The sequence below is a fragment of the Mastigoproctus giganteus genome, chromosome 11 (genome assembly GCF_048544385.1).
Source record: "Mastigoproctus giganteus isolate SK-2022 chromosome 11, ASM4854438v1, whole genome shotgun sequence".
NCBI lineage: Eukaryota > Metazoa > Arthropoda > Arachnida > Uropygi > Thelyphonidae > Mastigoproctus > Mastigoproctus giganteus.
Window position 1 is genome coordinate 98108236 of NC_143585.1, and position 19377 is coordinate 98127612.

Consider the following 19377-nt stretch of genomic DNA (forward strand, 5'->3'; position numbering starts at 1 on the left):
AATTTACCTTTAGCCAGCGGGTAGTTGGTTGGTGGAACAGACTTCCATCCCTTGTTGTGGAATGCTGATGCTAATGCTAATTATTTAAAAAATTCCACATATGCTGACTACAACAAAAAATAGGTTTTTACAGGTTATTATTTTTTAAAAGTGGGAAAGGAGTTCATTACCATGTTCAGATTCGCTTGTCTGGCAGAACCCCTGTATGATGTGATGAATGGTTGTCATATTTGGTGTGGGTCCATTTGGACATTTATTAGTGACTGCCTTTTGGCATTGCAAATATGATTTGGATATAAGGTAATGTTCTTAAATAACACACATTATTCTCAAGAAACTCATGTTACATACTGCTATAATAATTGTGTACTGCTGCTCAACTACTACAATAAAAGTGCCTTCCACCACCTATCTAAAAAATCTCACTCCATATTTTATGATATCCCATGCTCTACCACTGTATTTATCTTGGTAGACTCCACTTCATACACTCCTGCGGGTTGTATGATGAATGGTGTTTGTTTTATTACAAACATTTAACACTAATGTCCAAGTTTGCAGATGATACGAAGGTTGGCTGGGTTGTCAAGGACACTACTGACATTATGCTGCTGCAACAGGATCTGGAAAGGTTGAGCAGATGGGCTGAGAGGTGGCAAATGAAGTTTAACATTGACAAATGTAAAGTATTACATATGGGAAACAGCAACCCCAGAGCAACGTATCAACTCTGTGGTACTACACTGACAGTGGTAGAGAATGAAAGGGACCTGGGGGATGGTTGTGCAGGCAGATATGAAGTTCTCTGAGCAGTGCAGACGGGCTGCAAGAGTAGCTCATGGTGTATTGTCAATGATATACAGGAATTTTTCCAGCAGGGATAAGGAGGTGATTATTCCATTGTATAAGGCAATGGTCAGGCCATACCTAGAGTGCTGTATACAGGTCTGGAGGCCTTATTTCAAGAAGGATGTAGAGCTGCTGGAACGAGTACAGAGAAGGGCAACAAGATTAGTGAATGGAACAAAGGGGTGCTCTTACGAAGAAAGGCTTAAGTTTTGCAAATTACAGTGTCTGGAGACTAGGCACCAGCGAGGTGATCTGATAGAGGTGTATAAAGCCTTGAATGGTTTGAGCATGCTCAATGCTGGCAGGATTCTTCCTCTTGCTCAGAATAGTCACCTGAGAGGGCATAAATTCAAATTGAGGAAAGACAGATGTAGGATAGATGTATGGAAATTTGCCTTTAGCCAGCGGGTGGTTGGTTGGTGGAACAGACCTCCATCCCTTGTCGTGGAAGTTGATAGCCTAAATAAGTTTAAGTCCCAGCTGGACAGGTATTTCGAATGAACAGAGGGGGGGAAGTGGAAGTGTGGTTTTTTTTTTTTTTTTTTTGGCTGATGCTGCATAAGTTTGCTTTCTTGTATCAAATGCCTCTACTAATGCTATGCATACATGCACATACATTGCAGAACATATATCATAAGTACCCTACATAACACAGTTAGCAGTGAAAGTATTCACAGACTTAACTTTGATTTGCATCCCAATTTATACCTACAAAGGCAGGTTTGGAAATTTCAGTGACACTTCATTCTCTAACCTTTTAATTAGCTTTGCCTCATCTGCATAAGCTATTAACTACTTACTGATCATTTCATTTCTTAATAAACAGCAAAAATATACAAAGTTTATCTTTATTTTGTAAAATCTGTTGTACTTGGTTATATGGATGCTACTTTATTGTTTTTTTGTTTCTTTTTTGATTTACTGGACAAAAAAAATATATTTTTCTGTGAATTATTAAAAAAGCATCTAAAAAAGTTAAACAGATAGTTCCTTCAATAATAAATATATGGAAATACGTTGTTGCACTTCTGCAGTGAAATAACAGAATCAGTGTATGCAAAAAAATAATTCACCCATGATAATAATAATTAGTTTAATGACAAATTCATATATTAATATACAGTTCTCATCTATAGAATTGTGGCACAACCTTGTTTGAATGTGTGGTAGGAAAGTATAAAAAGGCAAGAGTAGAGAAAAGCAAATGAATGTGCAAAGTGAAAAGGAATTGACAGTCTTTGGAAAAAGGCTAATATTATATTAGATTTAAAACACTTATCTCCTTTGGAAATTTACAGATCCATTTTGTAGGAAACTATCACAAAATTATTTAACAGCAACTGGATGAATCCAGTTATTTGGACATAACTAGAGTGCAAACTGGGTAATGCATTCTATAATACATTTTTTGATTAAAGATTAAACAATGTATTATTGATTAATCTGTTGGTTTATTTACAGTTTTTTTTCAAAATCTTGCATTTTCACAATTTGCACAAGTATTTCCTTTGTCATGATTAAGAATGGCAAACTGTAAAAAATGAAATATAAAATGCTATCTTTGAAGTTATGAGAATAATGGTAAATAGTAAAATAGCATTTTTTTTTCAGAGGCAAAATAGCTTATTCTTCTCTCTTCACAATGGAAAGACACAAATATAGAGCTATAACAAATGTTTTATTACAGACATTTATAAAACAATGAATGCCTGTTAACAAATACTCCATTTATTTTGTGATAAAATATACAAACCTCCTTACACTCACACCATAATGTTATCTTACGTATATACTGTTACAAAACTCTACAATTACAGTCAGTTTTATTATTTGTGCCTTTGCATTGTACCATTTTATGCCAAAACTGTTGCAAGTGGGCATTTATATAACAACTAGAAACATGTCACACTGAGGGAGTATGTGTGTAGTTCTTATAAGTCTGTCTGTGTGTGCGTTTTATGTTGTACTCATGAAAGCTATGTAATGAAAATAAGCCTCTCATTTTACATGTATTATTTTGATCACCAAGAAAAGTCAATATTAATTTTAATTACTCTGACAAAAAATTTACCAAAAAATATTTAAATAAGTATTTTAACTTTCTCTTGTCCCCTATCGTATAAAGACTAAAATACTCTACAAGGATTTGTTCATCAAGAAGTATATACCCTGAAATACAAATAAATAATTATAGTGTCTATCATGACAATTACATTTAATCTTCCACTGGGTGTGCAAAACTAGTCTCAAGAGTAGGCATGCCATCACACTGCATGAAACTCAATATTTTTGGAAAAAAAAGGACAAGAAATAGTCCAAATGATACTTTAAAATTCTGTTCTTTAGTTTAACACTATATGGGATAAAAAGAACAACTAATATCATTAGTAATAGCAGTCATGCTACCTAAAAATTTTAGAAATCATTTTCTAATTACTGCACTTCCAAAAACTAGTAAAAGAAATTGAAGCCTAAACCAAAATTGTATCAAAAAAAAGACAAATGGATGAGCATGTGGCACGTTTTATACAACAACATTGAGAGATCCAATCTTTTTATGGCTTTTCCGAATAAACAAATAGTTTCACTGTTGATGAGAAAAGAAACTGAAGATCATATTGGAGGCATATTAAAATTCACATTGACAATGCGAAGTTTTAGAGATCTTCAAGTACCATGTTAATAGACTAGTAAAGGATACCGCTTTCTAAGCATTCGCTATCCTTTACTAATTCACATTGACATAATTTTAATAGATAATAAATTTAATTTGCCATATTGAACTGAGTTCAACAGCATGCCCACTGCAGGGTTAAAAACTCTGTCAAGCATATTAACCAATTATTAATTAATAAAAAAAAAAAAAAACTTTGCAAGGAATTAATCCATATATGGATTTACATTACACATGAATAATATTCAGGTGCCATGCAAATTCAGTGATGCTGATAAATTCCTAATACAATCTCTCTCTCTCCTTCTCCTCCTTTTAAACTTGGAAAATAGCCCAAACAAAGTAAAAACATCTGTATAATATCCTTTGATATTAGAGTATATGTTAAGAAGAAAAATAAATAGTCTGAATTTGCAAAATGAGAGTAATCTATCTTGTCATTCTATGCATTTTGTGGCCAATATTTCACCTGCCATGGTAAACATATGGTCATTAATACTCAAAATTGAACAAATTTTCTTAAACGCAAATTACCCAGAGAAACAATAATCTTAAAAAAATTATACCCCAAAAGCTCATATTATTTTTTTTAAATATGTGAGACAACTAGAGGAATCAGTTTTAAGACACTGATCAAAATTAGCAAATCTCTGATGACTTGGAAATAATGGTGTAATTCTATCTAAATTAAAAAGTGGCATAAATAAGGGAAAACTGTTTGTACATGTTGGGCATAGCCCCTTTCTGTACACAGCTTTGAGCATACTGGGTTTACTCAAGGTTATGTATAGAAAGAAGCAATACCTGGCATGTACAATGACTTTTAATGGTTTCAGAGCTTGAGGCTTTTACCCTAGACTTGACCATGTTAAAACTGATTATTTTAATAGAGAAAAGGCTAATATGGCCAATGAAATAAAATAGTTAATTTGAATACTATTTTGTTTTTCTACATGTTTTGCAGCCAGCAGAATTCAAATGCCCTAATGACAAGAGAAGTTGCCAATTTCCCAGAGAAGTATTAGTTTTATACAAATAATAGCAATTTATTTGTTTAAAAAATTAGATAACAGAGTGCCCATATATGGCCCTTTTGGTGATGAAAACAGTCTTCTCCAGTCAACTTATGATTAAAGAAGTCTTTCTAGTTTGAGTATAAATACCACAGTGTTCACTAATGACCCTGCTGGTGAACAATTTTAAAAAATAGTAATTTTAATGCCATATTTGGTAAAAGCTTAGAAAAACAAGCTTCGCTAAAAAACTATTTTTACTATGATAAGATGAAATTAAATGGTCAGTTTATATATATATTAAAATGCTTTTGTGTCAGGGGAAGAGAGAGATGGCTTTTCTTTTTCTTTTTTTTTTTTTAAACTGTGGATGTACATATTTGTATGTGAGAATTTTAACTTTTGTAGAATGTTTTGTTTGTTTGTTTGTTTGTTTGGTTTTTAGGAGCATTAGCAACTAAGGCCATATTGCTCCAGGATATGCGGTGGTCATTCCTTAACCTTTCTGCATCCTCCGTATTTGGTGGTGACGGGCTCGAACCCTGGTCTAATCAAGAAGCGTGTGCTATGCACTGCTGCTCCTTCCCACCTGGCTACGGAGGCGCCAGAATGTTTTGTATGAAGCATACATATGCACACTATCCTCCAGCATGTATAGGGTCACATTAAGTTTGGAAGACAATGCACATTCCAGTGGTTATGTGGCAGGTAGATGACTTTTCTGATTTTGAAGGGTACATATGAAGACAACAGATTAGGAAGAGGTAGTAAGTTACAAGATGGGGTGAGGGAAAGAGTAGATCCTTCCAAAGAACTGTTATTTGAGAGATGTTCAGAAAGTAAAGTACATAAAGTCACTATGTTAATTCATTTATTGACACAGGAATAGCAGTGAGTAGAGAAGAGTCATCATAACTTATTTTTCTTCATAAATAATACAACAGTTTAGGCACTTGTTCCACCAGTGGAACAAGTGCCTAAACTGTGGACAACCACACAAATATATGAGCCAAATAAATCATGGGCCAGGGTTGCAACTAGAAATGGTGGGGGGGGGGGTCTGGATGCAACAAATGCCCCTTGAACCATACTGCTTGAACCACTGCTAGGTCTGTATGGATATATGCAGTTATCATGGGGCACACTGCACATAGCTACCAAACCTCAGCAATGGTTGAGCACATTTCTATCATTGCTGCCACATCTTACTAACATGAATATGTATAGAATGTTCTGCTGGCTGTTACTGCATACTCCTACTCCTACAAGTGAAGAAATAACATTTTCTATTGTGCATATCCATTTCTTTTCCTATTATACCCATTTATACTTTACTTTCCAGACATCCTTCATAGTTAGGCTGCCACACTGCTGATATGTCTGTTCATCAGATAGCAGAGTAAGCAGGTCATCTAAATCATTTCTGATAGAAGCATTGCATGGCAGTGGAAGACAGAGAGTAATATTATCGCACACCCAAACCAACCAGCTCCAACCAGTATATGGTGCAGAGAGTGAAAACCATGGACTTTTCAGCACTGGTAGAGAGTAACATGGAATGGCAACTCAGGCTTCACAATCCACACATCATACGAATGCACTTGGTCCTTCCAGTCTATATATTCTGGTTATATATTTTATATTAGCATGCGTGAATGTGATTTTCAATACGAACAGGGAATAATTTAATGGAAACTGCAATGCAATTTCATTGGCAGTTCTACATGGAACTGCCAATGAGCTTAGCCCAGACTGTCAAAAAGTGTAGTGTAGTGTAGTGTAGTGTATGCATGGGTGTGTGAGTGTTGCATGGAGCTTAGTATTTTAGCATTTCATTGGCTGTTTTACATGGAACTACAAATGCTGATGTCTATCATGACACTCTGGACAATTCTACCCTTATAGTAGGAATTGCATAAAGGCAGTGCCTGTTTCACAATGAAAATGCCCCATGCACATAGCTCAGTGAATAATGCAGTAATCCAAGGATAACTGCCATGGAAAATCTCTTTGGACAGTTCAGAGCACAATCTTAATCCAAGCATACACTTGGAGGATTTTTTGGAAGAGCAACTGAAAATCAAATCAAGATGCTCAATTTCTGTAAATGAGCAAGCAGCTGTCTTTAAAGACCAGTGGTACAAAGTTTTTATGTCTGCATATAGAAATTTTGTTCAGAGTATCTCAAGATTTCAATAGCCACCAAATATTAAATTCTGCTTTTTTCAAACCACAGTCTCTTTCTCTCAGTATTCCAATGCATGTTGGAGGACAGTGTAGTGTAGTGTAGTGTAGTGTAGTGTATGCATGGGTGTGTGAGTGTTGCATGCTATAAGATTAATATATTGTTCATCTTTGGTGTTGCTATAAAACGATTCTATTAGGTACACAACATGCAGTTGACTATGAACACATTGGTATCTACAATAAATGATGGATGTGAATACAAGAAAAAACATAAGGGTCAAGTTTGCAGAACTGACAGAAAATCTCTAATAGGGCAAGAAAATGTTAAAATATGATTCATTTATAGCTGACAGTAAATATACTACATTATCTATACATCAACAAGCTTAATACTTTGCAGTCACACTGCAACAAGTCATAACACCAGGAGCCTATGATCAAAAGTTACAGTCCGTCTTATAGCAAACTAAATTTTGAATCACAATAAATACTAGAGAAAGTAATGTCTCTCTCTCTCTTGCTGCTGCTTTTAGCATAAGCACCATATCCCACCTTAGTGGCAGTTACAAAACAATACTGACTAGAAAATAGGATTGTCAGCCTAACAACGATCTCTTAAAAGATCAAATGTATATTTTTGCCTCACTGATTTGAACAACGCCCCAAGGAATCATATACAATGTACAGAAATATGACAAATGATTTCTTGAAGTGTAGGGAACCTCAAAAGCCAGGTAATGAACACTACACTGACAAAGTTCATTTATGAAATGTTTGAAGATAAAGATATGGATAAATATTCATCTCCATACTTTTAATCTACGGAATGATATTTTTTTGAGCTTAGACACTGTTGAAGTTGCTTCCTTAATTTCATCGTCGTCGGAGATTGTTTCACCTTCACTATACACTTGCCTCCTTGAAATCTGCACTTCATCGACTGTGCTCTCATTGAGACTTTTAATCCGCCTTTCTGAGGTAATAGGTGAATGATGAGGAGATTTCAGATGACCTATGAGAAAAAAAAAAAAAAAAAAAACTTAGCAGATGATGTCAAAGAAAGAATGAATTATTAATTTCTGTATTCTACATGTCATAGATTAGTGGACAGACAAGTATATATGAGTGAGTCATGACATAAAAATATGATATTCCAATTAAGAGAATCTTCATCTATGTGATACATTTATTGATTAATGATATATAGTAACCGAAAAGCAGAGCAAGAAATCAAAAACTATAGCAATAAAGTAGTGATATACTGTTATTCTACAAAGGTGATTCAAAAAAATAATTAGTATTAGTATTAATAATAGCCATATGACGCAAGGAAGCTTAAGGCTTATGCTGCACTAGCCAAAAAAAAAAAAAAGAAAAAAAAAAAAAAGAGAGACTAAAATAATAATAATAATAAAATAAAATAAACAATTAATAAATAATAAAAAGAAAAAGAAACAGACAATTTATGCATTTTCCTCTTTCCATAGGTAACTATCAAGCTGATCTTTGAATTTCCCCAAACTGTCAGCCTCAACCACCCATATAGGTAACTTATTCCAGTAATTTTTAATTACTGGAATTGTTTATAACCATGAAAATTTTGTCCTCATTCATTTTACTTTGTCTTTCAGAGCCTTAAACACCTTGATCATGTCTCCTTTAAGGTGGCTAGATTCCACACTGTGTAACCCATATAATCGAAGCCTTTCCTCATATGCACGCTCTTTTGCCAATCTTACCAGGTGAGTTACCTGTCTTTGGACATTTTCAAGAAGCTTGAAATGGTCCAAAGACAGGTAACCGTTTCAAGAAGCTTGATGTATTTTTTTAGGTGCGGTCTCCACGCTTGAACACAGTACTCCAAGTGTGGTCTAACAATATATAGTGGGATTATGATGTTCTTATCTCTATTAGCAAATGTTTGATAGGACACCATTGGCTTTCCTTGCAACCTGTCTATAATATTCAGAGAACTCTGTGTCTGACTGCATCGTAACTCCTAAGTTTCCATTCTTCCGCTACTGCCTTTAATTTAACATCACAAGTGTATAAATTATTTTGGGGATGTTGTTCCCCAAGTGTAAGACTTTGCTGAATTAAAGCATAGCTGCCACTTATGTGACCATCCCTGAAGTCTATCTAGGTCACACTGAAGAAGCTCTGCTTGGCAGCGATCATTAACAACTCTACTGATCTTTACATCATCTGCAAATTTAGATATCACATCTGCTATCCCTTCATTGACTTCAGTTAAGAAAATCAAAAACAACAGCGGTCCTAATACTGATCCATGGGGAACCCGACTTCTTACATTAACCCAATCTGAATAGCCATTTATCATAACCCTCTGCCTCCTGCCCTGAAGCCATCCTGCTATCCATCTAAGGATTTCATCGTGATTCCAACATGTTCCAGCTTCTAAATAAACAATGTCAAAATTATTCCCTAAATCCAGCTGATGAATGACCCTGTCAAAATAGCTAACCAGATTTGTTAAATGTGATTTTCCCTTTACAAAACTATGGTGCATATCCTTCAGAATTCCATTTCTATCCAAATCATCCTGAATTTCACCCTTGTTCATTGCCTCCATGATTTTCTCTACTACTGAAGTTAGACCAACTGGTCGGTAATTTCTCACTACACTCTTAGAACTGCCTTTATGTATTGGCGATACATTGGCACATTTCCAATACAACAGAATCTCTCCTGAGTCCAGTGATGCTCTCTCATAATTAGCTGTAATGGTTCAATACACTCACTTGCCACCTCCCTTAAAATTATAGGGTATATGTCATCAACCACAGGATCCTTACTTGTCTGTAGGCTCAAAATGTTTTCATTAAATAATCATGTGAAATTTCAATATCATTAATTACATATTTTTCAACTTCACTCCCATAATTTTTCATTGACATAAAGGGTTTTTCTTCTGTAAATATTGCTGCAAAGTAACAGTTGAGTTCATCTGCAATATCAACTGGAGTATCTAATACTATTCCATGTCCATTACATAAGGGTCCAATCTGATCTGTCCTTCTCTTCTTTGCATTTATATATGTGAAGAATTCTTTATCCCCCATACTTTGCTCTCTTTTTTGCCAGCAATTTCTCATAAACTGCATTTGCCAGCCTCACCTTTTTTGTGGCACTATTACAGATCAATTTGTAGCTGTTATAGGCTTCAGTACTTTTTATTGCTCTGTAAATTTTCCATGCCATCTTTTTCTACTCAAGTAATCTGGCAACTTATTAATTCATCCAACTTGGATTTCTCCTCGTGGAGTATTTTTTTAATGGTATATATGATTCAAGACTTCTGTGATTAAAGTTTTAAAGGTATACCATAATTCAATTGTATTAACTCTCTGTGAGATATCTACCCAGTTAATACAGGTCATGTAGCACCTTAAGCCATCATAATTTCCTTTCCTGAAATTATAACCCATTCCTTTGCCTTTAACTACTGCTACCTCTCTCTCTTCATCATCCATCACAGAACTCCGTGATCACTTTCTGTTACTGTTACTGTACTGTCAGTCCTATTATATCATCTAGTTCACGTGTGATGATCAGGTCTAGAATATTCTTTTCCCAGTACTTTCTTTCCCTGACATGTTGATACAAATAACAATGATCTAGTTGATTTAAAAACTGTCTCACATGTAGAGTTTCCTTTCCATTTACTCCAATCAATTAGAGACAAATTAAAATCACCCATAATAAGACATTCATGCTTACTTGCCCATTCCATTTGTATGTAGAGATTCTCATCATAACCTTCATAATCATCTGGCCTGTAGATTACTCCCACTCTCATTATACTTTTGCTTCCAACTGTCTCACACCATACATATTCTATACTAGCATGAGAAATGTCTGAATCTGGAAAAGCTTTTTTCCTGCTCAGGCTACTTTTGATAAGAAGCATGTCCCCCCCACCACCCCTTCTATCTGCCCTATCATTCCTAAGTACATTGTACATACCATACTGAAGCTCATTATCCCCTTTTTCCAGGTGGCACCATGTTTCCATAAGCCCTATTATGCTAGTTAGTAAAGTAACAGCGTTACTTGTCCCAACTAGCAGTTCAAATTCACTCATTTTATTGATGACACTTCTGGCATTACTGTATAAATTAATTAAGACTTAGTGTTTGTGTATAGCTAGATTTTTAGCCAGAAAGTTGTTGATTGCTGGAACAGGTTGCCTTCACAGGTAGGTGAGGCTGACAGGTTGAATAAATTCAAAGGCCAACTGGATAGTTAACTATGTGAGGAGGGAAGAAAATAATTTGTATTTTCTTATCCCCCCCCAGCCAGTGCAGCAAAGGCCTGTGACTTCCTTGCACTATATGGCTATTACTATTACTATAACACTGCTAAGCCATGATTGTGTCCTGTTGTACTAAAGGCACCATTGAAAAATTAGAATTTTAGCTCTTATGAGTCTGCAACATATTAGTGAAGCAAAACTCATGTTTGGCTTTTGCAATTCAAAATTAGACAACCAACGTCAACAGGTGCAATTATCTCTGATTTTCAAAGCTACTCACATTTTCACATTGCCATAAATTCTAAACCAGGCCTACAATCTGAGAAACAGAGATAAGTGTTGGCAGCACATACCATAAAAATTTCATGACAATTCATAAATTAATGATTTCATTGTTTGAAGTGAACTTCAAAACAAACATATAAGAGGTGTGGCGATAAAATTCCTGGACTGGTGCAATAAAAAGAACACAGGTTGAAGAGCACAAAAATAGTTTTATTTTTATTCAAGTAATCACTACCTGATTGAATGCACTTATAACACTAGTCTAAAAGTTTTTGAAAAGAGTCAGTAAAGGCATTAGAAAGAAATGATGTTCAGTTCAGTGTTTACATTTTACTTTATGCCCTTAACATCCTGAAATCTCTTTCCTTTGAGGGGATTTCACCTTGGGAAAGAGGAAGAAGTCTGCTGAGTAGAGTCAGGAGTGTAGGGTGGATGGTTGATCTCTACAACCATGTTTCATCAGAAATGTCTTCACAACAAGTGAAGTATGGGTAGGGACATTGTTGTGCAACAAGAACCAGCTACCTTTCTCTCAAAATTGAGTTTTCACCCATGAAATATGCTTCAATAGTCTTCTGTAGAAAGCAGCTGTTATTGTTATTTGGTTTTTAGGAGCATTAGCAACTAAGGCCATATTGCTCCGGGGATATGCGATGGTCATTTCCTGACCTTTCCGCATCCTCCGTATTTGGTGGTCACAGGCTCGAACCCCGGTCTAATCAAGAAGCGTGTGCTACGCACTGCTGCTCCTGCCCACCTGGCTACGGAGGCACCATAGAGTAGAAAGCAGCATTGACTCTCTCTCCTTCAGGTACAAATTCCTGTGAATTTGTACCTGAAGGGGAGAGACCCTTTTTGTTTAAAAACACAATCAGTATTGTCTTTATTCTGGATAAATAAAACTTTTTGGGCCTTGGTGATGATTTTGAAGTCCACTGCACACTCTGCTGTTTGTATTGAAACTTCCAACACTCATCTCCAGGGACAATACAATCATGGAAATTAGGATTGTCTTGACAAGTCTGGATGATGCCTTTGCATAATGACGTTCTTTGATAATTCTGCTTATCCATGAGACGGTGCAGCACAAATTTTATTCACAGGCTTTCCTTTTCCCTAAACCTTCATGCAGAATTTGACGAATCGTCTCTGTATTCATATCCAACTCAGATCTGAGGGTCAAACAATGATCTCTTGTCACAATTTCAGGAACTTTTGCAATTCTGTCCTCATAGAGGTTGGCAGATGCCCACTTCTTGGGTCATCACAAACATCCTCATGTCTGTTTTTGAATTGCTTATACCATTCAACACACTAGCATGACTTAACATTTCATCACCATAAATGGCTTTTAACATTTCATAAATTTCTGTTGAAGATTTTCCCAATTTAAAGTAAAATTTGATGTTTGCTATTTTCAACCAGTCAGCCTACTGGAGAATCTCTATACCACAATCCGTTGGAGGAAGTTTGAACTACAACATAACACTTTCATTTATTTTCAAACTCAATGAACATGATTATCACAACAGCACCAGTCCAGGAAATTTACTACCACACCTCTTATGTAAGTTCTCCAAAGAGCCCACATGTGAAAAAAGTAGATCCATGTACATTTTCCTAAAAGAGTTAAATCTTAGAAAATTTTCCTTATAGTTTGATCTGGCTCGCTCAGATTTTTTGATTTTTTTAGGCACTTAAAAAGCATTTAGAAGTGATCAGATTTAGATTTAATTACATTAACATTTAGATTTGATGATCATAACAACATTATGAAAGTATTGTAAACTTGGTTAGTTGTGCACAGTGAAGAATTCTCGTAGGGAATAAAAGTGCTTGTACGCAATATTGGAATGTAATGAAAAGAATCAGGATTACATTGAAAATTAATAACGAAAAATATTTTTCATACCTAATGTAATATTTTTTATAGTAAACCTGCTTAAACCTTTTGATTGATCTAGACATATTCAATATGTAAATCTAACACAAATGAAAAACAAAACAGTATTGATCCCATTAACTCCATTATATAGGCTAGTCAAAAATCTAATTGACTGACCTTTAATATCACATTCCACACCAAGTAGTACCTTAGTGCAGTTGAATTTAAATATGCAAACTATAATAAATGTGGAAATCATTATAGAGAGTATATATATGAGCACTAATATTTTAATTAAATTAATTTATTTATATATAAATAGCACATCCAACTGAAACTTGCCTTTCTAAACTTGGATGCACATACTGAGTAAAAATAATTTAAAACAATACTTATCAAAAGATATATAATCATTATCAACATACAATAAAAATGCAAGGATTCACACAGAAATTCATATCCTAATAAAATGTAAACAAAAAAAAAACCCCTTCATATTTCAAAGGTGGCTATCTCATGAATATTTCTATTAAAAATAGAATATAGTCTTCAAACAAACCCTTAGGATTACATAATATGCAACTTACAGCTGGAAAATTCGATGTACGTTACTTTTCGGGGTTACTGCATACTATTTTTCCATATATTTATCAAAATGATTGTGATCGATACATGTTTCATCGTTTAATCATACCAAATTTTTCATGCCAATGTGAAGTTCAGTGTGAAGATTATGATGAGAACCTCTACATGCAAATGGAATGGGCAAGTAAGTGAGAATGTCGTATTATGGATGATTTTAATTTGCCTCTAATTGATGGGAGCAAATAGGAAGGAAAGTCTACGTGGGGGACAAAAGTTTTAAATCAGCTAGATGATTGTTATTTTTATCAACATGTCAGGGACAGTACTAGGGAAAAGAATATTCTAGATCTGGTCATCACCCATGAAACAGATGACATAATAGGGCTGAGAGTACAGGAACCAGTAGCAGGAAGTGATCATGGTGTTCTACGGTGGATGATGAAGAGAGAGAGAGAGAGAGAGGTAGCAGTAGTTAAAGGCAAAGGAATGCATTATAATTTCAGGAAAGGAAATTGTGATGGCTTAAGGTACTACATGGTCTCTATTAACTGGATAGATATCTCACAAAGAGTGAATACAATTGAATTATGCTATACCTTTAAAACATTAATCACAAGAAGCCTTGAATGTGTATATACCATTAAAAAAATATCGCACGAGGAGGATTCCAAGTTGGATGAATTAATAAGTTCCCAGATTACTTGAGCAGAAAAACATGGCATGAAAAGTTACAGAGCAATAAAAAGTACTGAAGCCAATAACAACTATAAATTGATCTGTAATAGTGCCACAGAAAAGATTAGGCTGGCAAAAGCAGATTATGAGAAATCGTTGGCAAAGAGAATGAAGAGTGGGGATAAGGAATTCTTCACATATATAAATGCAAAGAAGAGAAGGACAAACCAGATCGGACCCGTATGTAATGGATGTGGGATAGTATTAGACACCCCAGATGATGTTGCAGATGAACTCAACAGTTACTTTGCATCAATATTTACAGAAGAAAAACCCTTTATGTCAATGAGAAATTATGGGAGGGAAGTTGAAAAATATGTGACTAATGATATTGAAATTTCACACTATTATTTAATGAAAAATCTTTTGAGAATATAGGTGAGTAAGGCTCCTGCGGTTGATGGCATATACTCTTAATTTTAAGGGAGGCAGCAAATGAGTGTATTGAGCCATTGACAAACTAAATGAGTATTGTGCATATACATTCACACACGAGGAATTCTTTGGGGAAGTGGACGAGAAATTTACCAAACTCTAACAGGGAGCTAAATGATTTTGTAATAATTGAGAGGAAAGTGGATTAGAAACTGTTGAAGTTAAATATAAGAAAGGCACCTGGGATGGATGGAATCTATTAAGTTATATTACGGGACACAAGAAAGGAAGTAGACAAAGGCTTAGCCATATTTATGAGAGTATTCTTGGATTCAGGGGAGGTCCACAAAGACTGGAGATGTGCATATGTATGAATAAAGATGTATAAATGTATCCTCAATTCACAATGGGGATGAAAGGGGGACATGAGTAATTACGGACCTGTTAGTTTAATTTCTGTTGAATCTAGACAAGACTGCATTTATAATTCAGACATTGTGGGTTTGTTAAAGGGAAATCTTTTTTGACCAATTAGATTAGATATTATGATGCAGCCACAGAGGAACCGGATGCAAAAAATAATTTTGATCTCATATATTTGGATTTCAGGAAAGCTTTTGATAATGTTTCACATAAAAAACTTCTGTCAAAATTGGAACAGTGTGGCATAAGAACAAGTTGATGTTATGGATAAAGGGATGTTTGAGTGGGAAAAGACAGAGTGGTAATCAATGTACACTGCTACTCATGGATTAATGTTATTAGTGGAGTTCCACAGAGTTTAGTGTTGGGCTTACTTCTGTTTTCTATATTTATCAATGATATTGATGAAGGCATATCAGATTTAACGTCAAAGTTTGCAGGGTGGATAATGACAGTAATGACAGTATGCTACTGCAACAAGATCTAGAAAAGTTAAGTGTCAACTTGACACTTAACACTTGAGAAAAGGCAATTTAAGTTAAACATAGATAAATGCAAAGTACTGCATTGTTGTTGTTGTTATTTGGTTTTTAGGAGCATTAGCAACTAAGGCCATATTGCTCCGGGATATGCGGTGGTGATTTCCTGACCTTTCCGCATCCTCCGTATTTGGTGGTGACGGGCTCGAACCCCGGTCTAATCAAGAAGCGTGTGCTACGCACTGCTGCTCCTTCCCACCTGGCTACGGAGGCGCCTAAGTACTGCATTATGGGTGGCAATAACCCCAGAGTAACATGCCCACTGTGTGGCACTCACTCATCGTAGTGGAAAATGAAAAAGCCTGGGGATATTTGTGTAATGAGATATGAAGTTCTCTGAGCAGTGCAGATAGGCTGCCAGGACAGCTCAGGGGTCAATGATATATAGGAATATTTCTAGCAGGTATAATGAGGTGGTTATCCCATTGTATAAGGCAGCAGTTCCCAATTTTTTAAACTTGAGAACCCCTTTCAACATAATATTTTTATCACAAACCACTAAGCCTATATTCTCTGAAATTGTATAATAGTTCTGATTTTTTATTATAAAATATCTCGAGTCCTACGATTTTATAAGTGATATTGTATAACAATATAAAATTATTTTGTTATATATATAAAATTATTGTTATATATATACATAACAATAGTCTTTGAGAATGAAAAAAATTTAGCATTGAAAACATTCATTTAACACGATATTCTATAAGATAGTAAATAAATATAAAGCATTGTGGGAGACGTGGTTTCTTTCATTGGCAATTCTTTACTTTATATTTAATTTTATTTTACTTTATTCTATCTTTTTTATTATTGGTTATAATTTTTTATAACTCTTTTATCACAGCCGAACATTGTGATATGTATCGGCACGTTCACACCCAATCCCCTAACTAACATCTTGTCGTGCATGCTCACTATGCAAGGGTGTGTGATTCAAATCACAACTAAATATACATTTTGAACTGAACTGCATAAATTAATATTAAAGTATTTTATAGTTTATAAAAATATACCTATGTAAATCTAAGCAGATGCCACTACAGAATTTTTAGTGCAAACACCTTGGAACACTTTTTTGAACCTCCAGGGGTTTGCAAACCACTGGTTGGGAACTGCTGGTATAAGGCAATGGTCAAGCTACATCTTGAGTACTGCATACAGGTCTGGAAGCCTTATTTTAAGTAAGATGTAGAGCTGCTGGAACAAATATAGAGGACAATGAGATTGGTGAAGGGAATAAAGGGTTGATCTTACCAAGAAAGGCTTCACTTCTGCAAATTGCAGAATCCGGAGACCAGTGGGTGATCTGATTGAGATGTTTAAGGTTTTGAGTACATTGAGCAAGCTCAATGGTGATGGGATTCTTCTTCCTGTTACGACTATACCCGAGGGGGCACAAATTCAATCTGATGAAGAATGGCTGCAGAATGGATGTGCAGAACTTTCTCTTTAGCCAGTGTGTAATAGTAATAGTAATTGTGGCATGTGATGCAAGAAAGCAAACTTATGACCTTATGTAGCATCAGCCAAAAAAAAAAAAAAAAAATTCACCTTCTAAATGTTTGTCCAGTTCCTCCTTAAATTTATTTAACCAATCAGCTTCCACAATGACAGATGGAAGTTTGTTCAAGCAATTAACCACCCGCTGGCTAAAGGCAAATTTCCACACATCTATTCTACAGCTGTCTTTCCTCAATTTGAATTCATGCCCCATTAGGTTCATAATCTGAACAAGTGGAAGAATCCCATTAGAATTCAGCATGCTCAGCCCATTCAAGGCCTTATACACCTCAATCAGATCACCTCTCAGGTGCCTAGTCTCCAGCCGCTGCAATTTGCAGAACTTAAGCCTCTCTTGGTAAGAGGATCCCTTCATTCCCCTCATCAATCTTGTTTCCCTTCTCTGTACACACTCAAGCAAATCTACATCCTTTCTAAAATTGGGCCTCCAGACCTGTACACAGTACTCAGAGGTGTGGCTTGACCTTTGGCTTATACAGAGGGACAATCACCTCCTTTTCCCTGCTAGCAAAATTCCTGTATATCATGAACAAAACCCCATGACCTGCTCTTGCAGCCTGTCTGCATTGTTCAGAAAACTTCGTATCTGACTGCACAATTACTCCCAGGTCTTTTTCATTTTCTACCACCCTAAATGTAATACGTTTCTCTTCGGTTATTGCTACCCATATGCAGTACTTTGCATTTGCCAATGTTAAACTTCAGTTGCCACCTCTCAAGTACATCTTCCCAAATTTTCTAGATCCTGCTAATGTAATGGCAGTAGCACACTGCCATTACTGTCATTAACAACCCTGCCAACCTTTGTATCATCTGCAAACTTCAACACTAAGCCTGATATACCTTCATCAATATCATTGATAAATATACAAAAAAACAGTGGACCCAACACCAAACCCTGTGGGACTCCACTAATAACATTAGTCCACGAAGAGCAGCACCCATTGATTGCCACCCTCTGTCTTCTCCTGCTCAGCTATCCTTTTATCCATTGTAGCAACTTACCCTTAATACCATTCTGCTCCAATTTGTACAGTAGTCTTCCATGTGCAACAGTGTCAAAAGCTTTCCTGCAATCCAAGTATATGATATCAAAATTATTTTTTGCATCCAGTTCTTTTGTAACGACATCATAATATCCAATCAAATTTGTCAGACAAGACTTTCCCTTAACAAACCCATGCTGTCTGAATTATTGCTGCAGTCTTGTCTAGATGATCTTGCAATGCATCATTAACAAGTTGACTCCATTATTTTACCAGAACAGAAGTTAAACTAACTGGTCTGTAATTACTTGTATCACTCTTCGATCCCTCTTTGTGAACTGGGGATACATTTGCACATCTGCAGTCCATGGGGACCTCCCCTGAGTCCAAGGATGCTCTCATAATTATGGCTAAGGGTTTGCTTAGTTCCTTTGCCGCCTCCTTTAATATAACTGGATAGATCCCATTTACCCCAGGTGCCTTTCTTATGTTTAACTTCAACAATTTCTCCTCCACTTTGCTCTCAGTTATTACAAATCATTACGCTTCCTGCTATAATTTGATAATCTTTTGGCATTTTCAATCCTTAATAACTCCTCATGTGTGAATCAACCAAGTTCCTGTAATCAACCAAGTGTGGTTGATTACAGGAACAAACATCTATCTGTTTTTGTGAAAGTTGATAGCGTAAATAAATTCAACGCAGAATTACTGGAAAGAATGAATAGGTGAAATAGGAAGTGGTTTTTCTTGCATAATTTGCTTTCTTTCTTGCCGCTACTAATGCTAATGCTAATTTTTCCAACAGCTTTTAAATATCTGATGTGCTTTGTGATTAGTGTTGTAAAATATTATACTGGTTTTTGCTCGTTAGGGCTTCTTTGGACGATATTAGCTATGTTGTGGGACTGGTTTTCCTTCTTTGCATGCATGTTCCCAAAGGTAACCCCATTATACTTACGTGACTGCCTAGTGGCTTGTATAGTAGGACAATGGTCTCGAGCCCTAAAAGATCTATTCGACCATGTAGGGAATATAACC

The 19377-nt window shown here is 35.6% G+C and overlaps 1 protein-coding gene across 1 annotated transcript in view; it reads right to left on the reverse strand.

Moving 5' to 3' along the window:
* Positions 1-5552: 5552 nt before the first annotated feature.
* Positions 5553-19377, reverse strand: part of LOC150078287 (uncharacterized) — a 910840-nt gene continuing 897015 nt past the window's right edge. Inside the window, 1 exon segment of the mRNA XM_090384522.1 lies at positions 5553-7735. Within this exon segment, the coding sequence (XP_090240648.1) occupies positions 7524-7735 (212 nt within the window). The 3' untranslated portion in view covers positions 5553-7523.